At 40.1% G+C, this 27,615-nt stretch overlaps 1 protein-coding gene across 1 annotated transcript in view; it reads right to left on the reverse strand.

Moving 5' to 3' along the window:
* Positions 1 to 4,564: 4,564 nt before the first annotated feature.
* Positions 4,565 to 27,615, reverse strand: part of ccdc102a (coiled-coil domain containing 102A) — an 87,668-nt gene continuing 64,617 nt past the window's right edge. The window contains exons 7-10 of the mRNA XM_075466924.1: positions 25,665 to 25,874; positions 14,634 to 14,804; positions 13,913 to 14,016; positions 4,565 to 9,228 (exon numbers count right to left, since the gene is read on the reverse strand). Of these exons, the coding sequence (XP_075323039.1) occupies positions 9,096 to 9,228; positions 13,913 to 14,016; positions 14,634 to 14,804; positions 25,665 to 25,874 (618 nt within the window). The 3' untranslated portion in view covers positions 4,565 to 9,095. The remainder of the gene's footprint in view (positions 9,229 to 13,912; positions 14,017 to 14,633; positions 14,805 to 25,664; positions 25,875 to 27,615) is intronic.

Raw genomic sequence — 27,615 nt, forward strand, 5'->3', positions numbered from 1 at the left:
CCTCAGTAATTCGATCACAGGACAGCAAGTTTCTTTTTTTCCCCAAAGACCAATAATTTATTTCCACACACAAAATGTTAACATCCCACTCCCACCGAAAAAAAAAAAGGTTACAAGCCTGCAAACAGATGGTCTGTACTGATGATAATGGCATGTTTGTGTAAGGATCATTTATTGATCTTATTCACATGCAGTCACCCTTAAATTAGTTTATTACAGACACCTATTAAATATAATACAACTGAATAGTAATACAGAGGGAGTCTGATATCATAGCTCCAACTGACGGCGGGAAATTAAACCAATCAGACCAACAGTAGACTAGTTTTCCATGCACAATGATTATTTTTTACATTTTGTCAAGATAAATATACACACTAATGCACATTTCATTTAGCTGTACTTGAATACAAGGAGGGCTGCACCGTCGCCTCACAGCAAGAGGGTTCCTGGTTCGAATCCCGGTTGGGGCCTTTCTGTGTGGAGTTTGCATGTTCTCCCATGAATATGTGGGTTGTAGGTTCTCTGCGGGTACTCCATCTTCCTCCCACCGTACAAAAACATGCTTGCTAGGTTAATTGGCTTCTCTAAATTGACTAAGAATGAGTCTGAGCATCCATGGTTGTTTGTCTTGTTTGTCTCTGCGTGGTGAACTGTTATGGACTGGCAACCTGTCAAGCGTGAACCCTGCCTCATGTTCAATGACAGCTAGGATAGGCTCCACCCCACCCGCAACCCTAAGCAGGTGTAGAAAATGGATAGATAGATGAATACAAGGATCTTCGGGTAGCTGTGGAATAATTTATATGCAGATCAAAGTAATGTTCTGCCATTTTGCTGTCAGCTATTACTACCAAAATGAGAAAGACAGTGAGAAGGATTAAGATAATGAACTAGGCTCCACGCAAATGCGCACTCAAAAAAAATTAATGGAATGAATAACAATGACCACTATACACACCCTCAGAGCAACAGAGACTTATGTTTTGTTGTACTCATGGGATGTAGCTGAATAATAACATATACAAACACACCATCATCCACAACTAACAGCTTGAGTATTTAGGAGCATTGTGCCCCCAAAGGCATCATAGTGAATACTTATTTAAGTTTGAGTGCCTAAAATGTCAATATACAGCTTATTTCCAGCCTACACAAGGGTGAAAGTTTCATGTACAGTGCCTTGCGAAAGTATTCAGCCCCCTTGAACTTTTCAACCTTTTGCCACATTTCAGGCTTCAAACAAAGATATAAAATTTTAATTTTGTGAAGAATCAACAACAAGTGGGACACAATCGTGAAGTGGAATGAAATTTATTGGATGTGTCAAACTTTTTTAACAAATAAAAAACTGAAAAGTGGGGCGTGCAATATTATTCGGCCCCCTTCCGTTAATACTTTGTAGCGCCGCCTTTTGCTGCAATTACAGCTGCAAGTCGCTTGGGGTATGTCTCTATCAGTTTTGCACATCGAGAGACTGAAATTCTTGCCCATTCTTCCTTGCAAAACAGCTCGAGCTCAGTGAGGTTGGATGGAGAGCGTTTGTGAACAGCATTCTTCAGCTCTTTCCACAGATTCTCGATTGGATTGGTTTTCTTCCAGAATGGTCCTGTATTTGGCCCCATCCATCTTCCCATCAATTTTGACCATTTTCCCTGTCCCTGCTGACGAAAAGCAGGCCCAAACCATGATTGATGGTGGGGATGGTGTGTTCAGGGTGATGAGCTGTGTTGCTTTTACGCCAAAAATATCGTTTTGCATTGTGGCCAAACAGTTGGATTTTGGTTTCATCTGACCAGAGCACCTTCTTCCACATGTTCTGTGTGTCTCCCAGGTGGCTTGTGGCAAACTTTAAACAAGTCTTTTTATGGATATCTTTGAGAAATTGCTTTCTTCCTACCACTCTTCCATAAAGACCAGATTTGTGCAGTGTACGACTGATTGTTGTCCTATGGACAGACTCTCCCACCTCAGCTGTAGATCTCTGCAGTTCATCCAGAGTGATCATGGGCCTCTGGGCTGCATCTCTGATCAGTCTTCTCCTTGTTCCAGATGAAAGTTTAGAGGGACGGCCGGGTCTTGGTAGATTTGCAGTGGTCTGATACTCCTTCCATTTCAATATGATTGCTTGCACAGTGCTCCTTGGGATGTTTAAAGCTTGAGAAATCTTTTTGTATCCAATTCCGGCTTTAAACTTCTCCACAACAGTATCTCGGACCTGCCTGGTGTGTTCCTTGGTCTTCATGATGCTCTCTGCGCTTTGAACAGAACCCTGAGCCTATCACAGAGCAGGTGCATTTATACGGAGACTTGATTACACACAGGTGGATTCTATTTATCATCATCAGTCATTTGGGACAACATTGAATAATTCAGAGATCCTCACTGAACTTCTGGAGTGAGTTTGCTGCACTGAAAGTAAAGGCGCCGAATAATATTGCACGCCCCACTTTTCAGTTTTTTATTTGTTAAAAAAGTTTGACACATCCAATAAATTTCATTCCACTTCACGATTGTGTCCCACTTGTTGTTGATTCTTCACAAATTTAAATTTTATATCTTTATGTTTGAAGCCTGAAATGTGGCCAAATGTTGAAAAGTTCAAGGGGCCGAATACTTTCGCAAGGCACTGTATGTTGTGACTTTTCTCTTAAACGTACATGCGAATATGAGGATGAATATGATCTCCCCATGGAAACCACACAGAGGTTCAGCGTCATTACTGTGTTGACGGTACAGAATTCCACATTCTGCATAACCAAACACACTCTATCACCTTTGTGGAAAAAAATCCAGACTTTTTACATTCTAAAAAGTCCATGTCTGGTATACGGTCTTAGGTATATTTTCAAACAATAAACTAAGTACTTAGAGACTAAAAAGCTCATGTGTTTTTTCCTTTTGTTTCTAATTTCTTATTTTAGCTGTAGATGGATTAGATAGGGCTGCACAGTTATGTGGTGGTTAGCGCCATAGCCTCACAGCAAGAGCGTTCCTCGTTTGAATGCCAGCCCTGGCCTTTCTGTGTGGAGATTGCCTGTTCTTCCCGTTTATGCGTGGGTACTCCAGCATCCTCCCACCATCCAAAAACATGCACGTCAGGTTATTTGGCAACTCTAAAATTGTCCCTAAGAGTGAGTGTACATGGTAGTGTGTCTCATTTGAGGAAATGGATGCATGGATAAACTAGATAGATACTTCACTGATCCCACAAGGTAACTTGTTTAGTTCTGTCCATTATATTGAGCACCTTCTGCAACATTCAGCTTTAACCTGTTCAGCCCCAGGAGTCTTTCTGGGGTTCCTGCTCTCAAAGCACACTGGGAGTTGGAGTTGTTCAGTCGATGCGGTTTTATCCAGTGGAAATAAGTTTTGGAAGCAAGACAGCAAAGGTTAAGACAGAATTTATTATAATGATTTTCCCTTGTGAAGCATAATTTTGGTCCTCTTTTGCTGCTGGTTCAGTTAATCTTGGTTGGAGCATAATGAAACTTTCAGCAGAGACATTGCTCGTTTGTGTACATGCAATGGGATGAAAAGCTGAATCCGTGCTTTGTATTTACATCTTTTTGCGTAATTTGTTTACCTGTTCTTTTAAAAAAAAAAGAACAGGAAGCAGAGAGAGGGGGAAGACATGCAGCAAAGGGCCGTCCGGTGCGGGACTCGAACCAGGGCCAGCTGCAGCGAGGACTGTAGCCTCTGTACATGGGGCGGCTGCTTAACCCACTACGCCACCGACCGCCCCGTTTAACTGTTCTTTAATTGGCGATTGTTTCAACTGTGTTTGGTGGCCATAGAAATGGCTTTTAGCTGAGATTCTGATGTTTCTGTGAATACCTCAGAGGTCTATGTTTAAGTACCGGTACTGTGGCCTCTGGGGATGAAGAGGTTAAGGTCTCCAGAAAAGTCTGCAGCACAGAGACAGCCTTCTGTATCAGTTTGTTCAGTTTCTTTAAATCACTGACTATGACACTGCTGCTCCAACAGATGGCTGAAAAGAGAACTGCACTTTTAACCACAGACTAATAGAAGTTAATATGCAACATCTTGCTGCAAATGCTGAGGGACCTAAGCTTCCTCCCTTCTTGGGACAGTCACAACAATGAGATAAGATTAAATCTAATTCTATCTCCTGCAAGAATAATTTCATTTTTGGTAAATGGTGACAATCTGACACTAAGTGATTTTAAGTACCTTAAACTTTATATGTCACTGCTACAGATTAAATTTGTATCAGCTGTCACACAGCAATGCATGTATGTTCCTGCCTTGCATCCATTTACAATAAAGCAAAGTCTGAATTGCACATAGATTTGAGCAGCTTGAGTACAAGCATTGGGAACATTACCATGGTAACGTCATTATATTCCCAGAGGTCTTTGAGAAATCTACTTTTTAAGGAACATTTGTGGTATATTTTCAATTTGAAGAAAACTCAAAAGGACCAAGTGTGCAATTTACACTTTTCAACACTTTCTGGAATATGTATTAAAAAAAAAAAAAATCACATTGAAACAGACATAAATACATACAGTATGAAGAGAGAAAGAAAAAGTGACTCATGTTTCTTTGTATGTACAGCCGACATTTATAGAGCTAATACAAAACCAATGTGATAGAGATCTTTTATAAAAACTCAATCATAGCAACAAGAACAGCATAAATAGTAGTAATACAGAATCCTGATCAGTACAAATATGTTGGTCCCCTTCCAGCATCATAGTTGAGCCTCAGGCGAAGTAACTGTGAATGATGATGGAAGACAAATGAATAGTTTATTGCTGTCATAACTGTATCTACCCACTACTAGGACAGAGTTCTTTCACAGGCTGAATATTTAGCCCAGCCGAGACTTGACAAAGTAAATAAACTTTTTGGTCCAATACCCAGTGTACCCACAGCGTCTTCCTACTTTTGAACATCTTGGTTGTTTTAGCAGTAGAGGTTGTCTCATTAAAGCTAAAGAATGTTAGTGGACTGGTAACTGTGTGTTCCATTCTCCCACGATAGTCTTAAAGATTCTTTGGAGGCTTTTTAACACGGGCTGAATACAGTCCTTAGAAATAACTGTAAATAAAAACCTTAAAGTTATGGGATTTTTTTCGCCCAGGAAATTTTAAATATTCTATAATATTAAAGATTAGCATCAACAATGGATAAAAATAAAAATTCCAAAAACACATCTGCACATCCAAATGATAAACAGAACAGGTCTGTAAGTTTGGATGAGGGCATTTTCCATTTCGATCTATTTGGAATGACAGACTGAAAATTAAACCTAGAAAGTCAAATGTGGACCAAACTTGAACCTTAAACTTTGTATGCAGCTGATGGAGTTTAAAATGTCTTCTTCTCAAAGCACAGTGTTGCTGAATTGGAGCTTTTGAATTAGCAGCTCTGACACCGTTTGTTAAGGCCCAAAAACAACAGAGAGACACACAAATAAATTGAACTTTGCAGTAGTTGAAAAGCTAAATGACAATATAGTTCCTAACAGGCATAAATGGTGATCAACTCTATCAAACTGGCTCACCACTGACACACCAATCAGTTTGGTATCAGCTTGCAATAGACACATTGTACATTATATCTAACGCTTAAGAATTGCAAAATAGGGAGAAAAAGGAGAAAAAAAACAGCTTCCTGCGAGTTAATCAGCCACTTAGCTTGGCGGCTGAGTGGAAAATGTTTTGTGTCATTCATTTCTGTCTACTAACTGAATACACTATTTCTCCTTAATAGGACACTTTAAACACTGCAGGAGAAGAATAAATTAAAGTAGTAATACAGATCTGTATGCTATAGCACTTTTCTGCAGTTTGGAGTATTGGGCTTCTGGTTCCTTCTTAAAACAGTGCAAATTTGTATAATATTTAAGAACTGAAACCACCAAATAAATCAGATTCTATTTCCTCTGCTTTACTGTTGAGGGTCTCAGTTTTATAACTGTTAAAACTACACTTAATTTTTTTACTGTTGCTTTCATTATCATGCTTATTTAGTAACAGTGCAAACAATGTCTTCATATAAAAGACAAATTAGAGGAATTATCCACATTTATTAATGGCTAAAAATGGGTTTGGTAATCAGGGTTGTTTAATGAAAGTTGACTTTTATAAAAGAGAACCATATGTTCCCACACAGCTTTATAAATATGACCAAAACCATGAAAACTGTATGCACATATCTGCTTATGTGCGTACACACAGTTGTAGTAAGGACACTATACATAGTTTTATGCCTATGGCCCCAGATCTTTACTGGACACATCACAGAAACAAATAAAAAAATCTCACTGAAGGAAAGTTCTGTTCATTTAATTTGAGTATGTTGATCATTCTCTTTCTTAGCTCATGTTTATGTAGACAATAATCTAAATTTGACTTTGTTATATGTTTATTGTCATTGAGAAGCTCTAGTCGTGCTGGGAACACATTGTCAAAAGATTAAATGCAATACACATCTGAAGGAATACAAACTGTGTCTAAGGCACACATTTACAAAGAAACACTTTGCACATGCTGCAGACCGTGTTTTGTAATTAAGCAATTACTGTATTCACGTTGTAAGCGCAGTGGTAATTTTGTGCCTATAAATTTATTTGTAATGCCAAAAGAAATCAGGAAATATTATTGATTGTGAAGCAAAATTATTGTTAACTTACTGAACTCAAAGGCAACTTGAAATCTGTAATCTAAATGAATCATGTTACACCTGCTGCATGAAAACTTCATATTTGGTTCTTTGTTTGTTCTATTTAAATGAACGCACCATAAATGCTACAGGAATATTTTCCCAGACAATGTCCCTGAGTGCTAAGGAATACAGCGTTACCAAAGGTTGAAGTTTTTTTTTGTAAACAGATGCCTGTAGATGACTCTGACTGTAAGCTATTGGCTAGAAAACACAATCAGACTGCTGCTTGATGCCCTAAAAAGTCCTACATCAAATTTGATAAGAATGTCTTGACATGACTTGTCAATGTCACAACACCTGAATGTCTCAGTTTGCCAAATCTTAACCAAAGAAAAACTCCTCACGCATGAGCAAACACAGGAAACAGGTGACTGATTGCAGCAATGTTGCTTTTATGGAAGCCTTTCATTGTTTGCCCTTCAAGGTTACACATCCAAACGAATCTCCCCACATTCAGAATTTCAGAGGCTATTTGACATGTTTTTCCTCAACAAGCTTATTTTCAACTGGCTTAGGGTATATATAGCAAAAGAGGACCATGCACTTTCTTGCAACATAGCCTTTCGTTGGCTATTGTAGCCTGTCAACATAACGTGGGAATTCCTATAGGAAGCTCCTATAGTGTCAGGTCATGTTTCAGTCTAAAGCACATCAAGAATGTTTATGTGCAAACTTTACTTGAGAGAGAATATGTGAAAGATTAGGCACAGCTGTGGGGTCATTGGACATGATGCAACATTGTGAGGGGAATGTATTCAAGAAATTCTTTTTTGCTGAAACACTGGAATGTCTGCACCTTTGTCAAAATGTTATTGTAAGTGTTGGTTGTACTCACAGTGGCCACTGTATCATAAATTGCTGTGGCTCTACTGACTCACAATAATCTTACTTTTCTAGCAATACATTGCATGTGCAACCATTTATATGCTGCACTTTGGTACACAGTAAACTGCTAACAAACTGCCAACAAGTGGGAAGGATTTTAAAGAGGTTAATAAATCTTCTCAACTTATTTGTACTGTATGATCCTGAACAATAAAAAAGTAGAGTAGCACATAGGGCTGCAATGATTCCTCGAGTAACTCAATTACAAAAAATGATAGAGGAATTTCCTCTGCCTCAAAGCCTCGTTTAATTAAATTTAAAGCTCACGTTTCGCACGGATTCTTTTTAGTGTGACCCACCTGAATTACATATTCAGGTAGCCAGATTTCCAGACAAAAAAAATGAACGGGGCCAGAAATTGTCTTCAACCACTAAGTAGCAGTTACTCAAATAAATCAATAGATAATAGAAAACAAATTTATGTTTTGAAAAAAAAAAGTTTATTATTCTTTTTTTTTTTTTTTTTTTAGTTTAGTCAGATCTGATAAAGGCAAATTAAAAATGCAGATAATAAAATAATGAAAATGCTATCCAATATCCACAAAACGCGAAGGGATGCTGCTGTAGTTCTTTCTTGGGCTGTGCATGACCGCACTATGGTTGTACAGAAAAAAAAATCTGCTGTGCTCATTTAATTTTCTGGAGAATTTTGTCTTGTATAGACTGGTTAACATTCAATAAAAAAAATTTAAAAAAGGAAATTGTGTTGTATTGTGGCAGCATTAGTTGCAGAGTTAGCAAATTACAACCTTACAAACACAAAGCTCTAGAATTTCACAAAAGACTTAGTATTTTTTTTTACTCTCTCTGGGAAAAGGCAGTATACATTTGTGTGGTGTGTTCCCTGCTTTAGTTACTGATTTAAAAAAACAACAGAGAGAGTTTTGAAACTACAATATTTGAATTCAAATGAAAAATAATACAAGAACATTTAGAAATACATTAAATCCTACAATGACTTGCAATATATAATAAACACTTAAAATCCCAAAGTAGCATTAAAGGCCTCATAACTGTCAGCAATAGGTAAGTACTAATACTGCTCATGTAATTGACAGGTTGAGGCATATTTGGTTGCAGCAGCATTGTTCAAATAGGGCAGTTGCAACGTCTGTGTATATGAGTTAAGAATGAAAACGATTACACACACTACCCTCTAATGAAGTGCCTCTGTGGGAATTTTCAACAAAACCACTGAGAAAGGATCCTGCTGGGTTTGTTTTATTGTATTTTGTAGATAAATACAACAAAATAATTATTGAAAAAATTACCAGTAATTATTTTGCATCCTGACAAAACTGCAGGATTTAAGAGTTTTAAAAGTAATACTGACTGCTTCATCTGACTTTGGAGCAAATGTTGCTTGCTAGTTGGGATAGTGTTGCTTCCAGCAAAACATCACCCATTTCTGTAGATTCATTTAAAAAAAAAAAATCCCATGAGCATCAATGTTCACATCGTTTATGTGACTTCTCCAGTAACTTTCTTTTTGTGTGTGGGTGTGTGTACAGGTGTCATGGGATCTGGAGCTGTAGTTCCTCCTCCTCTTCGTCCAAGTCACTGCTTGGACCATCTGGGTTTTCAGGACTGAACCGAGCTGATCGCATCTTCCCAAACAAACCAGGACTTTGCTGCAGCCGCCGAAGTCTAAGACAAAGACAGAGGTAAAGAATAAGAAGAGACCATGATGTTAAAATAGCATAGCCTTGTAAATCTACAAGCCAGAACTGTCATATCTCACACTTAGTGAGGCTACAGTCTGTCCCTTTTGTATGTTTATGTAGGTGAGTCGCAATGTATATCACTCTCTGCTGAGGATCTCAATACTGCATGGCCTATCTGAACATATCCACATTGGAAATGCCTAGTATGTTAATATATATATGTATATATATATATATATATATATATATATATATATATATATATATATATATACACACATGTATATATAACCTTGTTTATCTGTGTGACTGAATGATGGCCAGTCCACGTTGTACCCTGCCTTTTGCCCATTTTGTGCGTAACTTTGTGTACTTGTATGTGTAATACATGATTTGTAAACTGTGTAAACCATGTATATATATATATAAATATTTATATATATAAATAAATATATATATATAAATATACATACTATATTGCCAAAAGTATTCTCTCAACTGCCTTTACACGCACAAATTTAAGGGACATCCCATTCTTAATCCATAGGGTTTAATATGACGTCGACCCAACCTTCGCAGCTATAATAGCTTCAACTCTTTTGGAAGGGTTAGGGTTGGAAGAGGAAGGAGCCATCCCCAAACTGTTTCCACAAAGTCAGGAGCATGAAATTGTCCAAAATCTCTTGGTATGCTGAAGCATTCAGAGTTCCTTTCACTGGAACGAAGGGGCCGAGCCCAGCTCCTGAAAAACAACCCCACACCATAATCCCCCCTCCACCAAACTTTACACTTGGCACAGTGCAGTAAGACAAGTCCCATTCTCCTAGCAACCGCCAAACCCAGACTCCTCCATCAGATTGCCAGATGGAGAAGCGTGATTTGTCACTCCAGAGAAAGCGTCTCCACTGCTGACTGCTGAGTCCAGTGCGGGCGTGCCTTACAGCACTGCATCTGACGCTTTGCATTGCACTTGGTGACGTATGGCTTGGATGCAGCTGCTCGACTATGGAAACCAATTCCATTAAGCTCTCTACGCACTGTTCTTGAGCTAATCTGAAGGCTACATGTTGCACAAGTGGCATCCTATCACGGTACCACGCTGGAATTCACTGAGCTCCTGAAAGTGACCCATTCTTTCACAAATGTTTGTAGAAGCAGTCTGCATGCCTAGGTGCTTGAATTTATACACCTGTGGCCATGGAAGTGATTGGAACACTTGAATTGAATTATTTGGATGGGTGAGTGAATACTTTTGGCAACAGTATGTACAAATGGTCAGCAATCGTCTCAAAACCATCATGGCACTGGTAGAGAAGGATAGCACCATAACAAAAACTGGCCTTTCCCTGTCAATATACTGGCATCAACAACTCTGTTTGGAAATTTACTAGAGGCCATAACACCTAAATTCTGGATATGGTTCCTCCCAGGCTTCTCACATTTCTCACCTGCAAGTGACATTTACACATTAAATAAATGTACCTTACCCATGTAGCCCCTAACACACACATACACACCTTAGTCAAGCAGTCACTGAGAAACTGAATGAAAAAAAAAAAATCAAGAATGAAGACAAGCTTGAGCTAAACCTTCTTAAGGAACACAAAGATTTGTGTCAGTTTCTTGGGCTGTTACCAGGCTCACATGCCTGTCACTCCTGCAGAACAGAACTCTCTGTTACTACGGTAACCTGTGACTGGGAGTTTGGCGATTGGCTGCTGGGCCCCAAAGCAATGTGGAGATAATTGAGAGAGCACAGAGGGAGAGTCAGTGAGCAAGGAGCTGAGGGCTGTGCAAAGATGATAGTGTGAGAGCTATACTGAGTAATGGCTGCACACACACACGCAAATATACAAGTAACATAAGTTATTCTAATAATAAAAGGCAGTGCTGATGCTCACAGAAAGCCTGGTAGCTACGAGTAGGCTGCCAGCCTGACATCACAGACACAGCTGAGAAAGGTTTGTTTTAGGTGAGTGCCTTCATAGCTGCTCACAACAGTTTGTCACTGCAAGTGTTATTGCTAAACATGATTCCACTCTTGAGAGTACTCTCAGAGTACTAAAAAAAATTGTTTTTGGTTTCTTTTTGTTAGATACTTCATTGTCCATGTTTTACTTTCATGAATTATAAATAAATATTTTATGGTGCATTTCTTCTGTCTATATTCCAAGACTGATTTGCTGTAAACTGCATTCTCATTGTGTTAAGAAGCAACATGCAAAATATGTCTAGGTTTGCATCATCATTATTAAATGCAGTGGGAAAGTATCTGATCCGCATCCAGTCAAATGACTCTGCAGCTGATGCAAATATCCATCAGCTCCAGCTTGACATCGCATTTATGGGAACACAATACCCTGGTGTATACACTAAGAAGATGCTGCACTCAAGAGTGGGTATAGCTTACATTTACTGACTGTAATATGTTTGATGAAGGCTTTGAGACTGATAGATTTGATCTGTTTGCTATGCTAATAAGCAGACAAGTCATTCTTTGTCTCGCTGTGTGGGTTTGAGAGTTGGGATTGTCAGAAACTGTGGTCCAATACAGCCTGCAGGACAGCGTTTATGTTTTCCATAGTTACAGGCTTGTCCTTTGGGAGGTACTGGCATACTGGACCAGTGAGTCGTAGCCATCAGAGCACTAAGGATAAACACTCTACTCCTGGCCTAGGGAAGAACTTAATTGCCTTGTTTTGACAGGTGTACCCATACAGAAATATTTCAAATACGCTACCTTTAATGTTAAAGAACATCAATAAAAAGCCTTCCTGCAGTGAATGTGACTATGAGAAAAACGTTCACCTTATCCATCTTGTGTTTGTGACACTTTTCTATTCAGTTTTTATTTTCCATATATTAATCTACACTAAGTAGCCCAAAACAACATAGCAAACAATATGTTTTTAGAAATGTTTGTAAATGCATTAAAAGTCCAAAAACATAAAACTCTAAAACAGTTCTAAATTCAATCCCTTGAGCACATTACCTGTGGGAAACATAACACAATTTTACAACTTTAACTCCGGCATTCATACTCATAACCAGGCAATAATTTCAAGAACTGATGAAGCATTCCTAAAAAAGAAGTAATCAGTGCTTTTACTAGCAGTAACACTTTTCTTTAAAAGAGTGAGAGTGATGACCAACTCAGAGAGCAAACCCTGCAGAGGATAGCCATGGTACACCATAGAAAGGCATCATGTTTGTATAAAGTGATACTTCTAGTGTCTATTACTTGTTATCACATCTCTACTAATGATAAAGTAGAATTTTCAGGAAATCAAATTAGACACCAAGTGTTTATTCCATTATGAGGTAGTCACACAATGTGCCACAAACATTTCTTCAGCAACAGCAAACCACCACAATTAAGCTACTTTGGGAAAATGAGAACATTTAAGTAGTTTTTGCCTATCTGAAACCCCTTCAAAGGAATTAGAGGAGTTGAATCAAGACAAAGGTTAGAGGAAGTTTTCTTTGTTCCAGTCTGCCCGTTTGATGCTGTGGTTGATTCCTATGATAAACTTACAGAAATATGTTTATATACTCCAGACACGCTCCGTATCATGGTTTACAGGAAATATAAAACAGCATCATCTTCATCAACAGATTGAAAGGTAAATTAGAACCTTATTGTTACCATCCAATCCTCACAGATTATCTCTCACCAAAGTCTTCGAATTTTGCTGCCTCTCAAAATGTTTTCTGCTAATTTGCAGTACATGGTATTGTAATAAATACAATGTGAAATGCATTGACCATACGTTGATGTCACACATACCACATTCAAATCCCCCATAAATATAAATCAGAGAAAGCATACTGTAAACCAGAACAGTTTAGTTTTTGTTGGTTTTGTCTTTATGTGAATGTGTTTGTTCATCACACATATAATAGTGCATGAAACTATGCACGGTTATTCTTATTAGGTACTTTAATATTACCCGACACTGTCGCTTAACATTTTTGGTTACGGGAGGTGTCTCCGTCAGCCCTTTGCTGCACAACAAAAAATTCACATGTTAATCTGTGCATGTGCAGGGCTCATACTTGTTTTTATGACAGTGGTGTTATATCCAACAACTGTAGAGGGTGCCAAAGAGCAAAGAGAGGAGCAATATTCTCTATTGTAACTTTACTGTAATTAATTGTATATGTATTAATCATGAAAAAGTGTGATCTGGCCACTCCCCCGCCAGATCACTGAGATCCTCGAATCAGCTCCTACTGGTCCCCCCTAAAACAAAACTCAAAACCAAAGGTGAACGAGCCTTTGTGGCAGCGGCCCCTCGGCTCTGGAATAACCTTCCCTGGCACATTCGATCTGTAGGATCTTTTGAGGCTTTTAAATCCTCCTTAAAAACCCACTTTTTCTCCCTGGCTTTTAATCATATTTAAGTAGACTCTTGGCTGATAATCTTGATTTGTTTTATATCTTTATTTTATTTATTTTAATGTATTTTATTTGAACTTATTTTATTCTATTTTATTGCACTGTGTTTTAGTATCTATTGATTTTAACTGCTTGGAACGGTTGCATTATTCACTTTTACCTTTAATGCAGCTTTTATCCTGTACAGCACTTTGGTCAACCTCGGTTGTTTTTTAAATGTGCTCTATAAATAAAGTTTGAGTTGAGTTGAGTTGAGTGAGTGTCTCACCTTGATTGTAAGTGTTCCAGTTGTACTTGAAGATTCTCACTCTGTTCCACCTGTTCATCCAGAGACCTCTGCAGCTTTCTTGTCTGGTTATGAGACTCATCCAACTAGATACACAATAATAAACATACATGAAGACCTTATCTATAACAGACAAACTAATTTATTCAGGCATTGCCCGCAAATGATTCCACTCTCAGGCTTGAATAATTTACAGATTGATGTTAAATGATTAAAAAAGTCTCTGAAAATTATCAGTTACAATGACTGGAGTGAAAGTGAGTGAAAAAGCAGCCAATGCCAAACAAAAAAAAACTTAGAAAGACCTTCAGAAAGCCTATAGAGCAACTGCTAAATAACAAAGATTATACAAAGTTTGATTCCCTGTAGGAAGCTCATCCTGCTTTTGTAAATGTAGTTTTTTGCCCCCTGTAGTTCTCTTATACATTAGATGAGTCTTATTTCCTGGATCTAATGGTAAAACTAGCATAGACACAACGCTCAAGTAAGCAAGTCCAACTTAAAGATGGGACAAAAAACAATATCCTGACTTTAATTCAGTCACAGCAAATGTTATGTGTGCACTGACAGTCAATGGCGAATCTGACTTTTTTGTTAAGTTCTTTCATAAATTTTGACAAGTGGAAATTGCAAAATAAACTGGGAACACCATGTCGATCTAAGTATTTTGTACTGCATTTAGACAAATACATACGGTTCCTACCTCATCCTCAGCCTGCCCTAACTCTTTTTTAAGCTCGTCCACCCTTAGTCGAAGCTTTTTGACTTCAGCATCATGGCTCTCCACTCTCCGGTTAGCGTGGGCGAGCTCTGTAGTCTTCTCCTGGAACTGTTTCTTCAGCTTACCATGAACATGGCGAAGATCAGCTAGCTCCTGTGGACATGGCAGAGACAGAGGAGCTCAGAAACTAATATTTCCGCAACATACTTTTTAAAGCTGATTCTGGTTAACTAGCTCCCCTTTGCTCTACAGAAAATTATTCATTGCTTCCTCAATCAGTTAAATCATAAGTAATGTATATAATTAATTAATTATTTTCTTATTCCATTGTTTCCTATAGGAGGAAATTAAGGATTTATCAAGATAAAATTTGGGTAATACAATTTATTAGAGGAAAAATTCCTCTACACATTCTTGGGGGTGAATATAAATACTGGTAACTAAGCATTTAGAAAAAAAAAAAAGAGATTAACATCATACTTTAAAGGGACATTATGTAATTTCTTCCCCCATCTAGTGGTGCAATTTTATTTTGCAAAGTCGAATGAATTTGCTCTCTAGCGCCTCGCGTTTTCAAATATGCGTTGCAACTTCTTGAACTACGGCAGGCGGTATGTGTCAAGATTCAAGAAGCTATGGCTTCAGACTCAAGGTCCATACAAACAAAAAGACATCAAGACACACAGTACAAAGGATTACATAACACACATACAACAACACTATAAATACAGATGACAGATAACATGTCAGATAACATAAGTTGACATAGCCTTTGGTGTGCAAATCATATTCCAGGAGTTACCGGAAGTGACGTTGACGCAGCGGTAGCGTTAGCAGCAGTGTGTAGTTGCTATCTGGATGTTCTTTTAAATAAACTCCCGGTAAACTTACAAACTTTCTAATGCCTCGTTTTGTGAGTTAAGAGCCTATGTGTACTACGGCAGAAGTTTGGTAACAATCAATGCATTATTAGTGGGATAATTTACGAGATAAAATCTATTTACCATTAGCGCCGGTAATAAGCCATTTGGCGGACAAATGACGTCAAAATGACGTCATTTCCGCTTCCAGGCCTGGCATTGGGGATATGTCCCCTACCCGGGGACTATATATTAAATTGATTTTTGGAACAGGGAGATGGAATAGGGGCTTGCTCTGTCCACTCCACGCATCGACCTGGTATTGCAGTATCTCCAAAAAAAAAAAGGCATGGCGTTGGGGAAAACGCGATTCGAAGTGCTTTTTGTCCCTCTCGGCACTTCGTCGTTTTTCATAGACCGGAAGGACATGGCAGCCTCCATAGAGCTTGCCCGCTCTATGTAGATACAGACAAGTTATTCTTCACTCAGGAGGATAAGTGAGATTTTTGACAGAGATAATTTTACACCAATGAGGACTAATTTATGAATGAATATGTTGATTTGAGCTAATAAATGACTTAATTTATTACATAGTGTCCCTTTAAATTAAACACACATCCTTTCATATTCAAATTTTATATTAAAAAAAGGGATTTAGAGCTAAATCTGTTAAAATTACTTTATAACATATATTTTGCACTATAGTTATTATAGCTCTCAGTGTCATGGGCTCTCTCTATCTGCCTGGTAACAACCACTGACTGATTTCAATTATCTGTCACTCTGCTCCCTGCTCTGTTGATTACCTCCACCTGTCTCTGCTCTGCTCTGCTCTGCTTCGCTCTCGTTAACCTGCCAGCTGCACTTCATTTCCAGCTCATCATGCTCTGTATTTAAAGCCCTGTTTTTCAGCCACACTTTGTCAGATCGTCTGCAAAGCTCACACCCGGAATCAGTTTGCTTGTGACTCTCTCTGACTCCTGTTCTGTGCTCTCGGACCCGCCTGATTCCTGACAACTCTTCTGCCCCGGAAAACCAGACCTGCCTTCTGCCTTGCCAACTGCTGACTACTCTTCTGCCCCGGTAATTCTGACCAGCCTTCTGCCTTTGCAACTACGATTTCGGATTCTCCTTGAACTGTACTTCTGCCTTTTCATCTGCCCTGTTGTCTGTGTGTTCCCCCCCCCAGGACTTCCGGACCATCCACCACCAGCTCCATAGGACGCATCACTGCCACTGGGGGGGGGACACACATCCATAGTGCGCAGAGGTTGCCAACTTTCTGAAGAGTCAATCGCTACAGACCTCCAAACTTCATGTGGCCTTCAGATTAGCTCAAGAATAGTGCGTAGAGAGCTTCATGGAATGGGTTTCCATGGCCGAGCAGCTGCATCCAAGCCATACATCACCTAGTGCAATGCAAAGCGTCGGATGCAGTGGTGTAAAGCACGACGCTACCGGACCTTAGACCAGTGGAGATGCGTTCTCTGGAGTGACAAATCACGCCTCTCCATCTGGCAATCTGATGGAGTCTGGGTTTGGCGGTTGCTTGGAGACTGGTACTTGTCTTACTGCATTGAGGCAAGTGTAAAGTTTGAAGGGGGGATTATATTGTGGGGTTGTTTTTCAAGAGCTGGACTTGGCCCCTTGGCTCCAGTGAAAGGAACTGAATGCTTCAGCATACCAAGAGATTTTGGACCATTTCATGCTCCTGACTTTGTGGAAACAGTTTGGGGATGGCCCCTTCCTATTTCAACATGACTGCACACCAGTGCACAAAGCAAGGTCCATTAAGACATGGATGGGTGAGTTTGGCGGTGGATAAACACACTCCTGAACCTTGTGGAAAGCTTTCCCAGAAGAGTTGAAGCTATTATAGCTGCAAAGGGTGGGCCGACGTCATATTAAACCCTATGGATTAGGAAATGGGTGTCACTTAAGTTGATATGCGTGTAAAGGCAGATGAGCAAATACTTTTGGTATGTGTGCATTTTTTTTCTAGCCAGGCTGTAACAACCATCCATTCATACATTTCATTTCTATACACACTGAATCTAATTCAGGGTGGGAGTTTGCCAGTCCATTACAAAGCCCAGGTTGTAAGAACATACATATATACTCATGTGTGGTGCTTAGACAGATATGCTTATGAAGGTAAAGAAAATGATCATCAGCAATAAATCATGAGGAAAAAATGAAACTACATAAGGATAATCCTAATTAAAATTGGTCCAGGAATATACTGAGATACAGTAGTGTAACAATTTGTTCAAAACTGAAAAAGAATACAGCAATTTTAAAACAATAATCTATCCTATTTGGATTGCACTGGGATCAGATATGGAAATCTGCATTTGGAGCTAGTGTCATCATTAATAATGCACCATTGTCTCTAACTGGACTTTCAGTGTGTTGATTCAGTTTCCCACTGGGACTACTTTGCCATCACATCTTGATAGACCTACAAAAAGTTAGGACCTGCAATGCTGGCTTCTTGTCTTTTCTTCCTCTCTTGTGTATATGTTGCTAAATGGCATTTTAGAAAAAAACCTGATAGCTTCATAAATAAGCCTCTGTGAGTGGTGGTAATAGTTTCCACTTACACTGAAAAATTCAACGCGGTTGTGTTACCTAACCTGCTCCTAATAAGGCTATTTAAGAAGACTAAAGATCAATAAATACAAATCTACACAGTTGGTACTTAATGGAATAGCCCAGAGCAGCAAGAGTTATTCAGATTCACAACATTTCACTTCAGCTTATTCAAACCCATACAAAATAATAAAATCTAATTAAAACACAAAAAGACACAAACGCAGGTACTATTAGTTTACACAATAGGTCAGACTAAGAGCAATTCAAAGAGTTTGATGGAGCTGAACCAGTGTAAATTAGTCACCTCGCCTTGAAAAGGGAAATTGGGGCACCCACCTGGAGCCAGGCCTGGTGAGCGCCTGGTGGCTGAGCCTTGGCTCCTGGGGCATGGCTGGGCTCAGCCCATAGATGCCATTTGCACGTGGGCCCACCACCTGAGGGTAGGAAATTTGAGGAATGACCACCATCACCTTGACAGAGGTGACTGAGGGGGTATAAAAGTTTCCCAACGGTAAAGTGCTGGGGGTGGGCGAGATTCGCCCTGAGATGGTGAAGACTCTGGACATCGTGGGGCTGTTGTGGCTGACAAGCCTCTTCAATGTAGCATGGAAATCTGGGACAATACCTATGGAGTAGTAGACTGGTGGTTCCTATTTTTAAGAAAGGGGACTGGAGAGTGTGTTCTAAAAACAGGAGAATCACACACACTGCAGGTTGTGGACAGTGGACCGATCTCTACACTTGAGGAGTCGTGGGAGTTTGACCAGGCTACATGTGTTTTGTTGACTTGGAGAACGCTTACAACCCCGAGGTGTGTTCCCCGAGGGATTCTGTGGGAATTGCTGCGGGAGCATGTGGTAATAGTCACTTTTGCGGGCTATTCAGCCCCTATCATAACAAAGCAAGAGCTGTGGCAGCTGCTCTTGGCACAAGGTCAAACTCATTCACGATGCATCTTGGACTCACCAGGGCTGCCCCTTCTCCCTAATTTTGTTCATAATTTTCATGGAGTCCAATGACTCCCTGCCTCAGGTGGAGGAGTTTAGGTATCTCAGGATTCTTGTTCACGAATGATGGCAAGTTGGAGTGAGAGATGGACAGACGGATTGGGGCTTCGTCAGCAGAAATGGGGTTGCTGTGCCGGTCAGTTGTGGTGAGATGACCCGGAAGGCAAGGCTTTTAATTTACTGGTCCATCTTTGTTCCAACCCTTACCTATGGTCACGAAATCTGGGTACTGATCGAAAGAATGCAGTTTCAGATACAAGCAGCTGAAATGGATTTTCTTTTGGAGGGTGGCTGGGCTCAGCCTTAAAGATATGGTGATGATGTGGACCATCTGGAGGGAGTTTGGAGTAGACCTGTTGCTCCTCCTCATCAAAAGCGGTCAGCTGAGGTGGTTCGGGCATTTCCAATCAAGTCCAGTCCAACTTTATTTAAAAAGCATATTTAAAACAACAGAGTTGACCCAAAGTGCTGTACAGTCAAATACAACATTTAAAAGAAATACATAAGATAAAAACATTAAAAGACGTGCCCAACATCTAAAGGCAACTTGTTCCAAAGTTTAGGAGCTATGATTCCAAAAGCCTGATCACCTCTGTGCTGTAACCTAGTTTTTGGGACTACCAAGGTCAGGGGATTAACAGATCTTAAGGATAGAGAGGGAACCTATCGCTGAAGCAGGTCCATGAGACATTTATATACCATAAGAAACACATCCTTTGTACATCATTTACGGCAGAGTCCCCCACAGAGTTTCAGGCCCAGCCTTTAGCTTTCCCTGTGGCCTTTTACTTTTTGACAGGTTTTCAGTCCTTGCCTTGCTGCTTTGGGATGGATGGTCCTCCATTAGAGATCCAGAGTCCTTCGATAGTGGAGCAAATCTGTTCTGCAGTTTCACACTCTGTTGTTTTGGAAGTTTGTTGTTAACCTTCCCATTCACGGATATCCAGTCCTGTTTCCTCCCATATACAGGGGTAGAAGAGCTCCTCTGTCTCGTGGGGAGTGAAGGCCAGTCGGTTTCACATATTTCGGCTCGCTGTGCCCTGCCTGTGATACGTCCTCCCACTTCCAGGAGACATGATTTACTTTTGAGACGGTTCCAGGGAGGATTATTATTTGATGATTTATTTTAGTACACAGAGTCTGCTTTATTGGTCATGTTATCTGTGCTCCTTAGCTGTGTGTTAGCTTGCTTGTCTCCACTATTCTGAATCAATGGCGAGGTTGTTTCATTTCCACACAGTCCATTTACCTCCACATTTACTTCTAAGCGATGGATTTTTGTCTCCAGTACTGCAATCTTCTGCAGGAGGCTGTAGTTGTCATCTGTGGAGAAGGGAGGCATCTTGCTGCTAGTTAGCCTAATGGTTAGCACCTTTCCAGGCTATTTATCTTTAGCTGAGTGCTAGGTGCCCAGACACTGTAAATCAGGCTTCAGCTGTGTGTAGGCCACGCACACGGAGCACTGAAGATAAAGAACTATAAAAAAATACTGCTGTTTCTGTTAAAAAAGACTTTAATCCCAGAGATTTATAAGTGTCCAGAAGCTAGCGTAGGCAGGTTCACATGGAAAAAAAAGGGGGAAAATCATTATAAAATCAATAAAATAAGCAAAGCAAGTAGAGAGCAAGTAGAGGACGAAGGACGAAGCAGGAAGCTTGTACTATAGTGTACAGGGAGTCAATGAAGAACAGACAGAACTAGTGATATTAATCACATCTGTGTGTAAAGTTGTGGACAAGCTGAAGGCAGGAAAGAGTAGCCTGACTTACTCCGACATGAACAGCGTTGCAGTAGTCCAGACGAGCTGTAATAAAAGCCTGAATAACCTTTTCAAAGTCTTGCTGTGTTGGAACAGGCTTTAGCTTTGCTGTCTGCCTTAATTGTCCATGATCACTTCCAAATTTGTAATAGTACTTTTTAAAAAGGGCTCCAGAGAACCAAGGTTAAAAGGGGGTTTAAATGAGAGGGGTCGGATTACAGGTAGCGCTTGGACCAAACTAAATAAATTCTGTTTTCTTTTCATTAAAACTTAAAAAGTTAAATGGCATACACACTCTGATGTCATTAAGGCATTCTAATAGTGGTTGGATGGAGTAAAAGCTATTAGTTTTAAAGGAATATAAATTTGGCAGTCATCTGCATAGTAGTGGAAAATATCCCATGTTTCCTCCAAATAGTGCCCAAAGGAACCGATAAAGATAAAGAGAGAAAATAAGGGGCCCAAGAACTGAACCGTGTAGCACCCCACAGTAGAGAGGCACTGAAGAGGACATAAAATCACCTATACAGGGCTCTAGAGTGCGACCAATTTGGTCGCACGTGCGACCTATTTTCTCAATGGTGCGACTAAAAAAAATCTGAGGTCGCACAGGTGCAACCACCCGTTAGAGGAAAAAAAAAAAAAAAGTCTATGCGACTCTGAAAGTCTCCATGTGGTTCAACAACAGACACACATTAGACCCATATTGTGGTCTAAACCAATCAGAGATAGTGAAGGGCGGGACCCCCTCTGATTGGCCCATGTACGTGTGTGTACGTTTGAACACGCGCATCCTGTAGTCAGACAGAGAGGTGATGAACTTAGGCCCGTCAGATAAACAGTGGATGTAGCCGCGGGTGATAAGATGAAAATAACGATTGACAACTTTTTCGTTAAGTTAAGGCCTGATTCGTCCGAAAGTAACCACAACCAATGCTCTGACACGGTATGTCATGCCCTGGTCCGGAGCTAGCATCAGATAATGAGCCACATACGATCGAGCCAGAACCAACTGAAATTAAAAGGGGTAAAGTGTATGCATTTCAAAAAGAGTGGCTTGACCAGTTTCCCCGGCTAAGATGCAGTAAAGTCGATAATATAATGCACTGCATTTACTGTAAAGTGTGGCAATAGTGCATTTGTGACTGGTTCTAATACATTTCTAATTGAAATGCTGAAAAAGCACAACGCATCTATGAAACACATTACCTGCTCAAGTGTCCCCTCTCCCCGCTGCCTTTCAGCGGCAGGCAGCAGCAAACACATCATCGGACGAGGCCGAGATGATAATCAAGTTTAACGTTGCCTACCATATTGCAAAGATTCCCTTCGCTAAGTTCAAGTCCGAAATAATTCTTCAGAAGAAAAATACCTTGAACATAAACCTGATGTACAGCAATGATGTCGCGTGCACACAATTTATAGGAGTCATTGCAGATACATTGAAAAAAAAAGAAGTCTGTGCCAATTGCGAACAGTGAGTACATGGCATTCCTGATCGTTCAGGAATGCGTCATTGTGTACGGCCATATCTTGAGGAGAGGAAGACCGGTGAATATACTGATATATATATATATATATATATATATATATATATATATCCCAACTACAGGAGTTGGCCATCCGAGGGGCATGTGACTGCAATGGATGATAGTCCATAAGACATTGAGCCATGAGATGTTCAGTTTGAAGCCCTTAAAACACTTGCAATTTTAATTTAGATTTTTTTAAATTTAATTTATCTTGAGATGTTTTAAGTTTAAATTTCAAGCCAGTGAAGCACTTTACGCACCAACACTTTTTCAGTAAGTTTCAGTAAGTAGTTAGTAAGTTAAGTTCAGTAAGTTTGTAGAATTGTGCTTCAAATAAAGAACTTTATTTTGACCAGATTGCTAGTTAATCGTTTACAAGTCAATATTGCCTATATGGACAGCGATTTAAAAAAAAGTTAACCTGTAAAACTGCGGTGTTAAATGTAATGCGTTTGAAAATTTGGGTGCACCTAACTTTTGTGCTGGTGCACCTAAGAAAAAAAGTTGGGCGCACCAGTGCAACCAGTGCAAAAAGTTAGTCTAGAGCCCTGCTATACAAACAAAAAAATTCTGTCTGCCAAGTAGGAATGAAATCAGTCTAAGGCTACACCTACACCCAATGCTCCAGATGTGAAATAAGGATACTTCTCCAAGTTATCCAAAGAGTGTCTAGTGTTTAGAAATTGGCCAGTAATTTGACAAAACTGAGGGGTTAAGACTGGATTTTTTTTAATCAATGGTTTTACAATGGTAAGGAAAGGGTGCTTTTAACAATATCCAGGATGGAAGATCCAACTCCAGAGAGAACCTCTTTAACCCATTTAGGCCTAAAACGCCTGGAAAAGAATGCCTGTAAAACCTATGGGCAATTTCAGAAAGACCCCCTAAAACCTGAAGTGTTTCTGGAAATTCAGCAATTGTGTCAAGGCCTACTAAATGATTGATTTCTCAGCCTCTGTGGCAGATAGAAACAAAATTCAAAAAGTATTTGAGAGCTTACACCTGTGGCTTTCTTTGGAAATTGAGTTTATTTACATACACCTTCATGAAAATAGAAAATGTAAAAAGTAAAGTGCAGGAACAGCACTATTTTCAATTAAAAAAAACAGTAATGAAATAAAATAAAAAGTAAAGTGCAGGAACAGCGCTATTTTCAATTAGAAAACAGTAATAAAATAAAATAAAATTTTATTTTATATTTAAATTATTTATTTATCTATTTATTTTATCGCCAGTAATCTCTTCGTACTGGCAGCACAAGGAGTCCCATGCCCATACACATTCCAATAAACGTTTTCATCTACGGCACAGTTACGTGTGACCACCTTGCCATCTTTGCTCGAGCTGGAGTCTGATGTACTTGGTCACTGTATCTATTCGTCTCGGAAACGAGATGCGCCCAAAGCTCCTCAGTAAAAATATGATTAAATGCCTGCAACGGTGTGGCATCTGCAGGTAAATCGACTTTCACCCCTGGTGTGCGGTTGAAATCTCTCCGTCGATTACGGTGGTAATTGTCAGTCTTCCTCTCACATTCAAACCCTTCAAAATCATCCTCGTCGTTATCGTCATCTTCAAACATATGTGCTAGCCATAAATCTCGATCAATTGGGTCAGCACATTCATCAGCATCATCAAAGCTAAGAAACTCCTCACAATCGCTACTGTCTGAAAAAGACGTGTACGCTTTCCCGGCCTTAAAGGTAGAATAACGCAACAGCGCCCCCGGTTTTAAAGGTAGAAATGCGGCAACACTTTCCCGGCCTAAATGGGTTAAGAAGATGTGGGGGTAAAACGTCCCTGGGAGAACATGAAAGTTTCAAATGACCAAAAATATATTTTAAAAATGAAAGAGACACAGGTTCAAAACTATCAGCAGGGTCAGCTGGGTGGACGAAGCCTCATCAGACAGCAATGAAAAACTATTGGAAAGTTTGAAACGAGGTTGTAGTATGTTGGTGCAATGTGATGGCTCCGTCCAACACGGACTACCTCAGAGCAGGCTAAAGGCTTCCGGGGATTGGAGCAATGTGCTGTTGATGTTACGACCCCGGCCTTGGGTCTTGCGCTCAACTAAATGGAGTCCAATTGGAAAAGGACTGTGCTGTTCAGGAGGACCATTCTCCACAGCCACCGTACTCTCCATAAAAACAGCAAGGTTGGCTCTAGTAACAACACTGGTTGACATTAGCCATGTCAGGGTAGTGGCAGTGTCCGAGATGGGAACCTGGGACAATCTGGAGGAGGTCGACAGGACAACATAAGACGCCTGCATATATAAATATGCTTAGACTGTACAAAAGCCACCGAAATATAGCTGTCCATGAGTTTATCTTTGTTTCTGATCCTTAGCTCAGGTTGATAGATGTGTTTCTTAACTCGCAGCTCAGTACCACTACAACTTTTGTTTCGTTTTTTTTTGTTCACAGTTTACAACACTTGCCGCCATCTTGTCTGTGACTGGAAAGTCACAATTGGAATCCGATTGGAGTGACACAGAAGCAGAGGGCTCAGCAGCAACCATGTGAGCAGCATCGGATTCCAGTGATTCAGGCTTGCACTGTTTGGCAGGACCATTCTCCACAGCTGCAATCCATAAAAACAGGGTTGGCTTCAGTAACAACAATAGTTGGCGTTAGCCATGGCAGGGTAGTGGCAGTGTCCGAGTGACTGGAAAGTCACAGGCAAGTTAATTAGGATGCCTCCTTTTGGAAGTTTCTCTGGCACATCCAACTGGGAGGAGGCCCTGGGACAGACCCAGCACCCGCTGGAGGAATATATATCTCTTCTGGCCTGGGAACTCCTTGGTATCCCCCAGGAGGAGTGTCGCCCGTTGCCTCCGTGATCAGACATCAGATAAGCGAAAGATAATGGATGGATGGGGAGATAGATGGATGGATGGAGAACTCTTCAGCAACAAGATCAATAGGGAGTCCTGGGGTCAGATACATAAAAGATCCATACACACAAATATACACATACAAACTTCTGCCCTCTATCATTCGCCCGTATTATTTTGTGTGAGTGTGTTCTTGTGTGTATGTGTTTGTGTGTATGTGTTCGTGGTGTAGTATTCAAACACGACAGAGTATCAGCTTTCTTTTTCAGGGTTAAAACTTGGTTTTACCTTTAGGGTAACATTTAGGATAAGGGTCATGCAATTGTGATGGTTAAGGTTAGGTGACAAATTTGAATCGTTGAAACAATTCTCATTAGTGTGATGAAAATTTAAAAAAAAAAAAAAGAATCCTTCATCCCACCTTGTTTCTCTCAAACAGCTCGCTCTGGATGACCTTGAGGTCTGTGTCTAGAGCAGAGGCGGCTTGCCGGCGTTTCTTAGCCAACTGCTCCTCCAGGTCTTCAGCCTGAGCCCTCAGTTTCTTGTTGTCCCTCTCCAGGGCTAGTTTTTCTGTCTCCAAACGCTCCCTGCGCCCCCACTCTGCAGCATTCTCTACCTGTAGCTTCTCCATCTGATGACAAGACACAAAGTGACAAATGTGTCAAGCTAGTCCTTTGATCTATTTGGACAGAGACCAGCCTTTACTATGAAACACCCTATGTGAACAGAGGAAATAATTTCAAGATTAGTTGCTAAACATTTTACTTCTCTCAACGTATTAATTTATCTTTTTGCCTTCTATTGAGGAAACTATTTTAAACAATGAGGACCAATACCTTGCCCAATTTTTTTAAATTTTTTTATTAATACTGGCCCTGTGATGGACTGACGACCTGTCCAGGGTGTAGACAACCTCTCGCCCAGTGGCAGTTGGGATAGGCTCTAGCCTCCCTGCGACCGTGAATTGCATTAAGTGGGTATAGAAAATGGATGGATGGATGTTGTATACTGTCTTGACGTTATGAGGTAAAGAACTTATTCCTGATTTAGTGTTTTAAACATGCAACAACACTGAACACCAGTCAAGTTTTCACTGCTGAAGAAAAATAATTTAGCTTACTTTACTCAAACTTCTGTATTATGAGAAACAAAAATTGATACAATGGACCCAGGCACAGATGGTTTAATTAAAAGGAGACATATTATGCCCCTTTATGCTCTCTCTTTTAACAATTTGACACAAGTTACCTGCTGGTTAAAGCAGGTAACTTTTTTTTTTGACTGTGACTGTGCATTTGTTAAAAAGTATGCAAATATTCTCTGTTCTCCTATTACTCATTTGGTCAACCTATACATTACACAAAGTTACTTTCCTACTGCCTGGAAGACAGCAGTAATAACCCCCATCTTCAAATCTGGGGATGCAACCAATGTTGCAAATTATAGGCCAATCAGCATCCTCCCAACCAGGCCCGCCGCTCCGCATACGCAGAGTACGCAGAGTACGCAGAGCGCGTAGGGCCCCAAGTACCTGGCGGGGGCCCCCAAAATTAAGGTTGTTAAAAAAAAAATTCATGATAGTTATTATATTATTACATTAAAGAAATTATAAAAATTAGTTATGAACAGGCCCAGCGTTGTTTTTCTTAATTGTGTTCCCTATTACTCGATTCGGGCAAATTAGATGTGTTTACCTATCTATAACCCCCCTCTCTGAAATGGTACAGTCTTCAAAGTTACCGCATCGGAGGTGGTGGAGCATCCTCCTACCTGACGTTTTCCGAATTATGCCCGTTAACAGTGAAGAAGATTTAGAATGTCAAGTAAAAGGCCACATGATTCTGGCGCTGACAAAAGAAAGAAAAGAAAACGGAGAGATGACGCTCGAGCATCCCTTGCTGGTAAGTTTGTGTTTTTGGTGTAATTGTTTTGCTAACCTAGCGTTCAGTGATATTGCTGCCAGCTAACGTCAGCAACCTAGGCTTGGTTAGCGATTGGATTTGACGAAAAGTTTGGAGTTATGAACAAAATTTACTAAATGCTGGCGACCGTGTGTAAAGTTTGTGTAAAGTACAGCACTGTCACACGTTGAGTGGCGTAGCAGGCCGCCAACAGGTGTGACGGGAATGATTGACATCTACCCATCATTCCCCTAAAAAGCGAGAAAAGTTAACAAGACAAACGCAGTAATGGCATCATAAAGAAGTTATATTAGTGGCGCGGAAAAATCGAGGAAGAAAAACGGCCTGAGGACAAAGGTAAGGCATGTGTTGGGTGATGTGGGCTGGATAGCTGGAGGTGGGACGTTTTTTGTGTTTATTTGTCCTGCGAGCTAGTCTCGGATAAATGTTGTGTAGCTGGCTGGAATTTGT

Source organism: Odontesthes bonariensis, chromosome 1 (genome assembly GCF_027942865.1).
Source record: "Odontesthes bonariensis isolate fOdoBon6 chromosome 1, fOdoBon6.hap1, whole genome shotgun sequence".
Lineage (NCBI taxonomy): Eukaryota > Metazoa > Chordata > Actinopteri > Atheriniformes > Atherinopsidae > Odontesthes > Odontesthes bonariensis.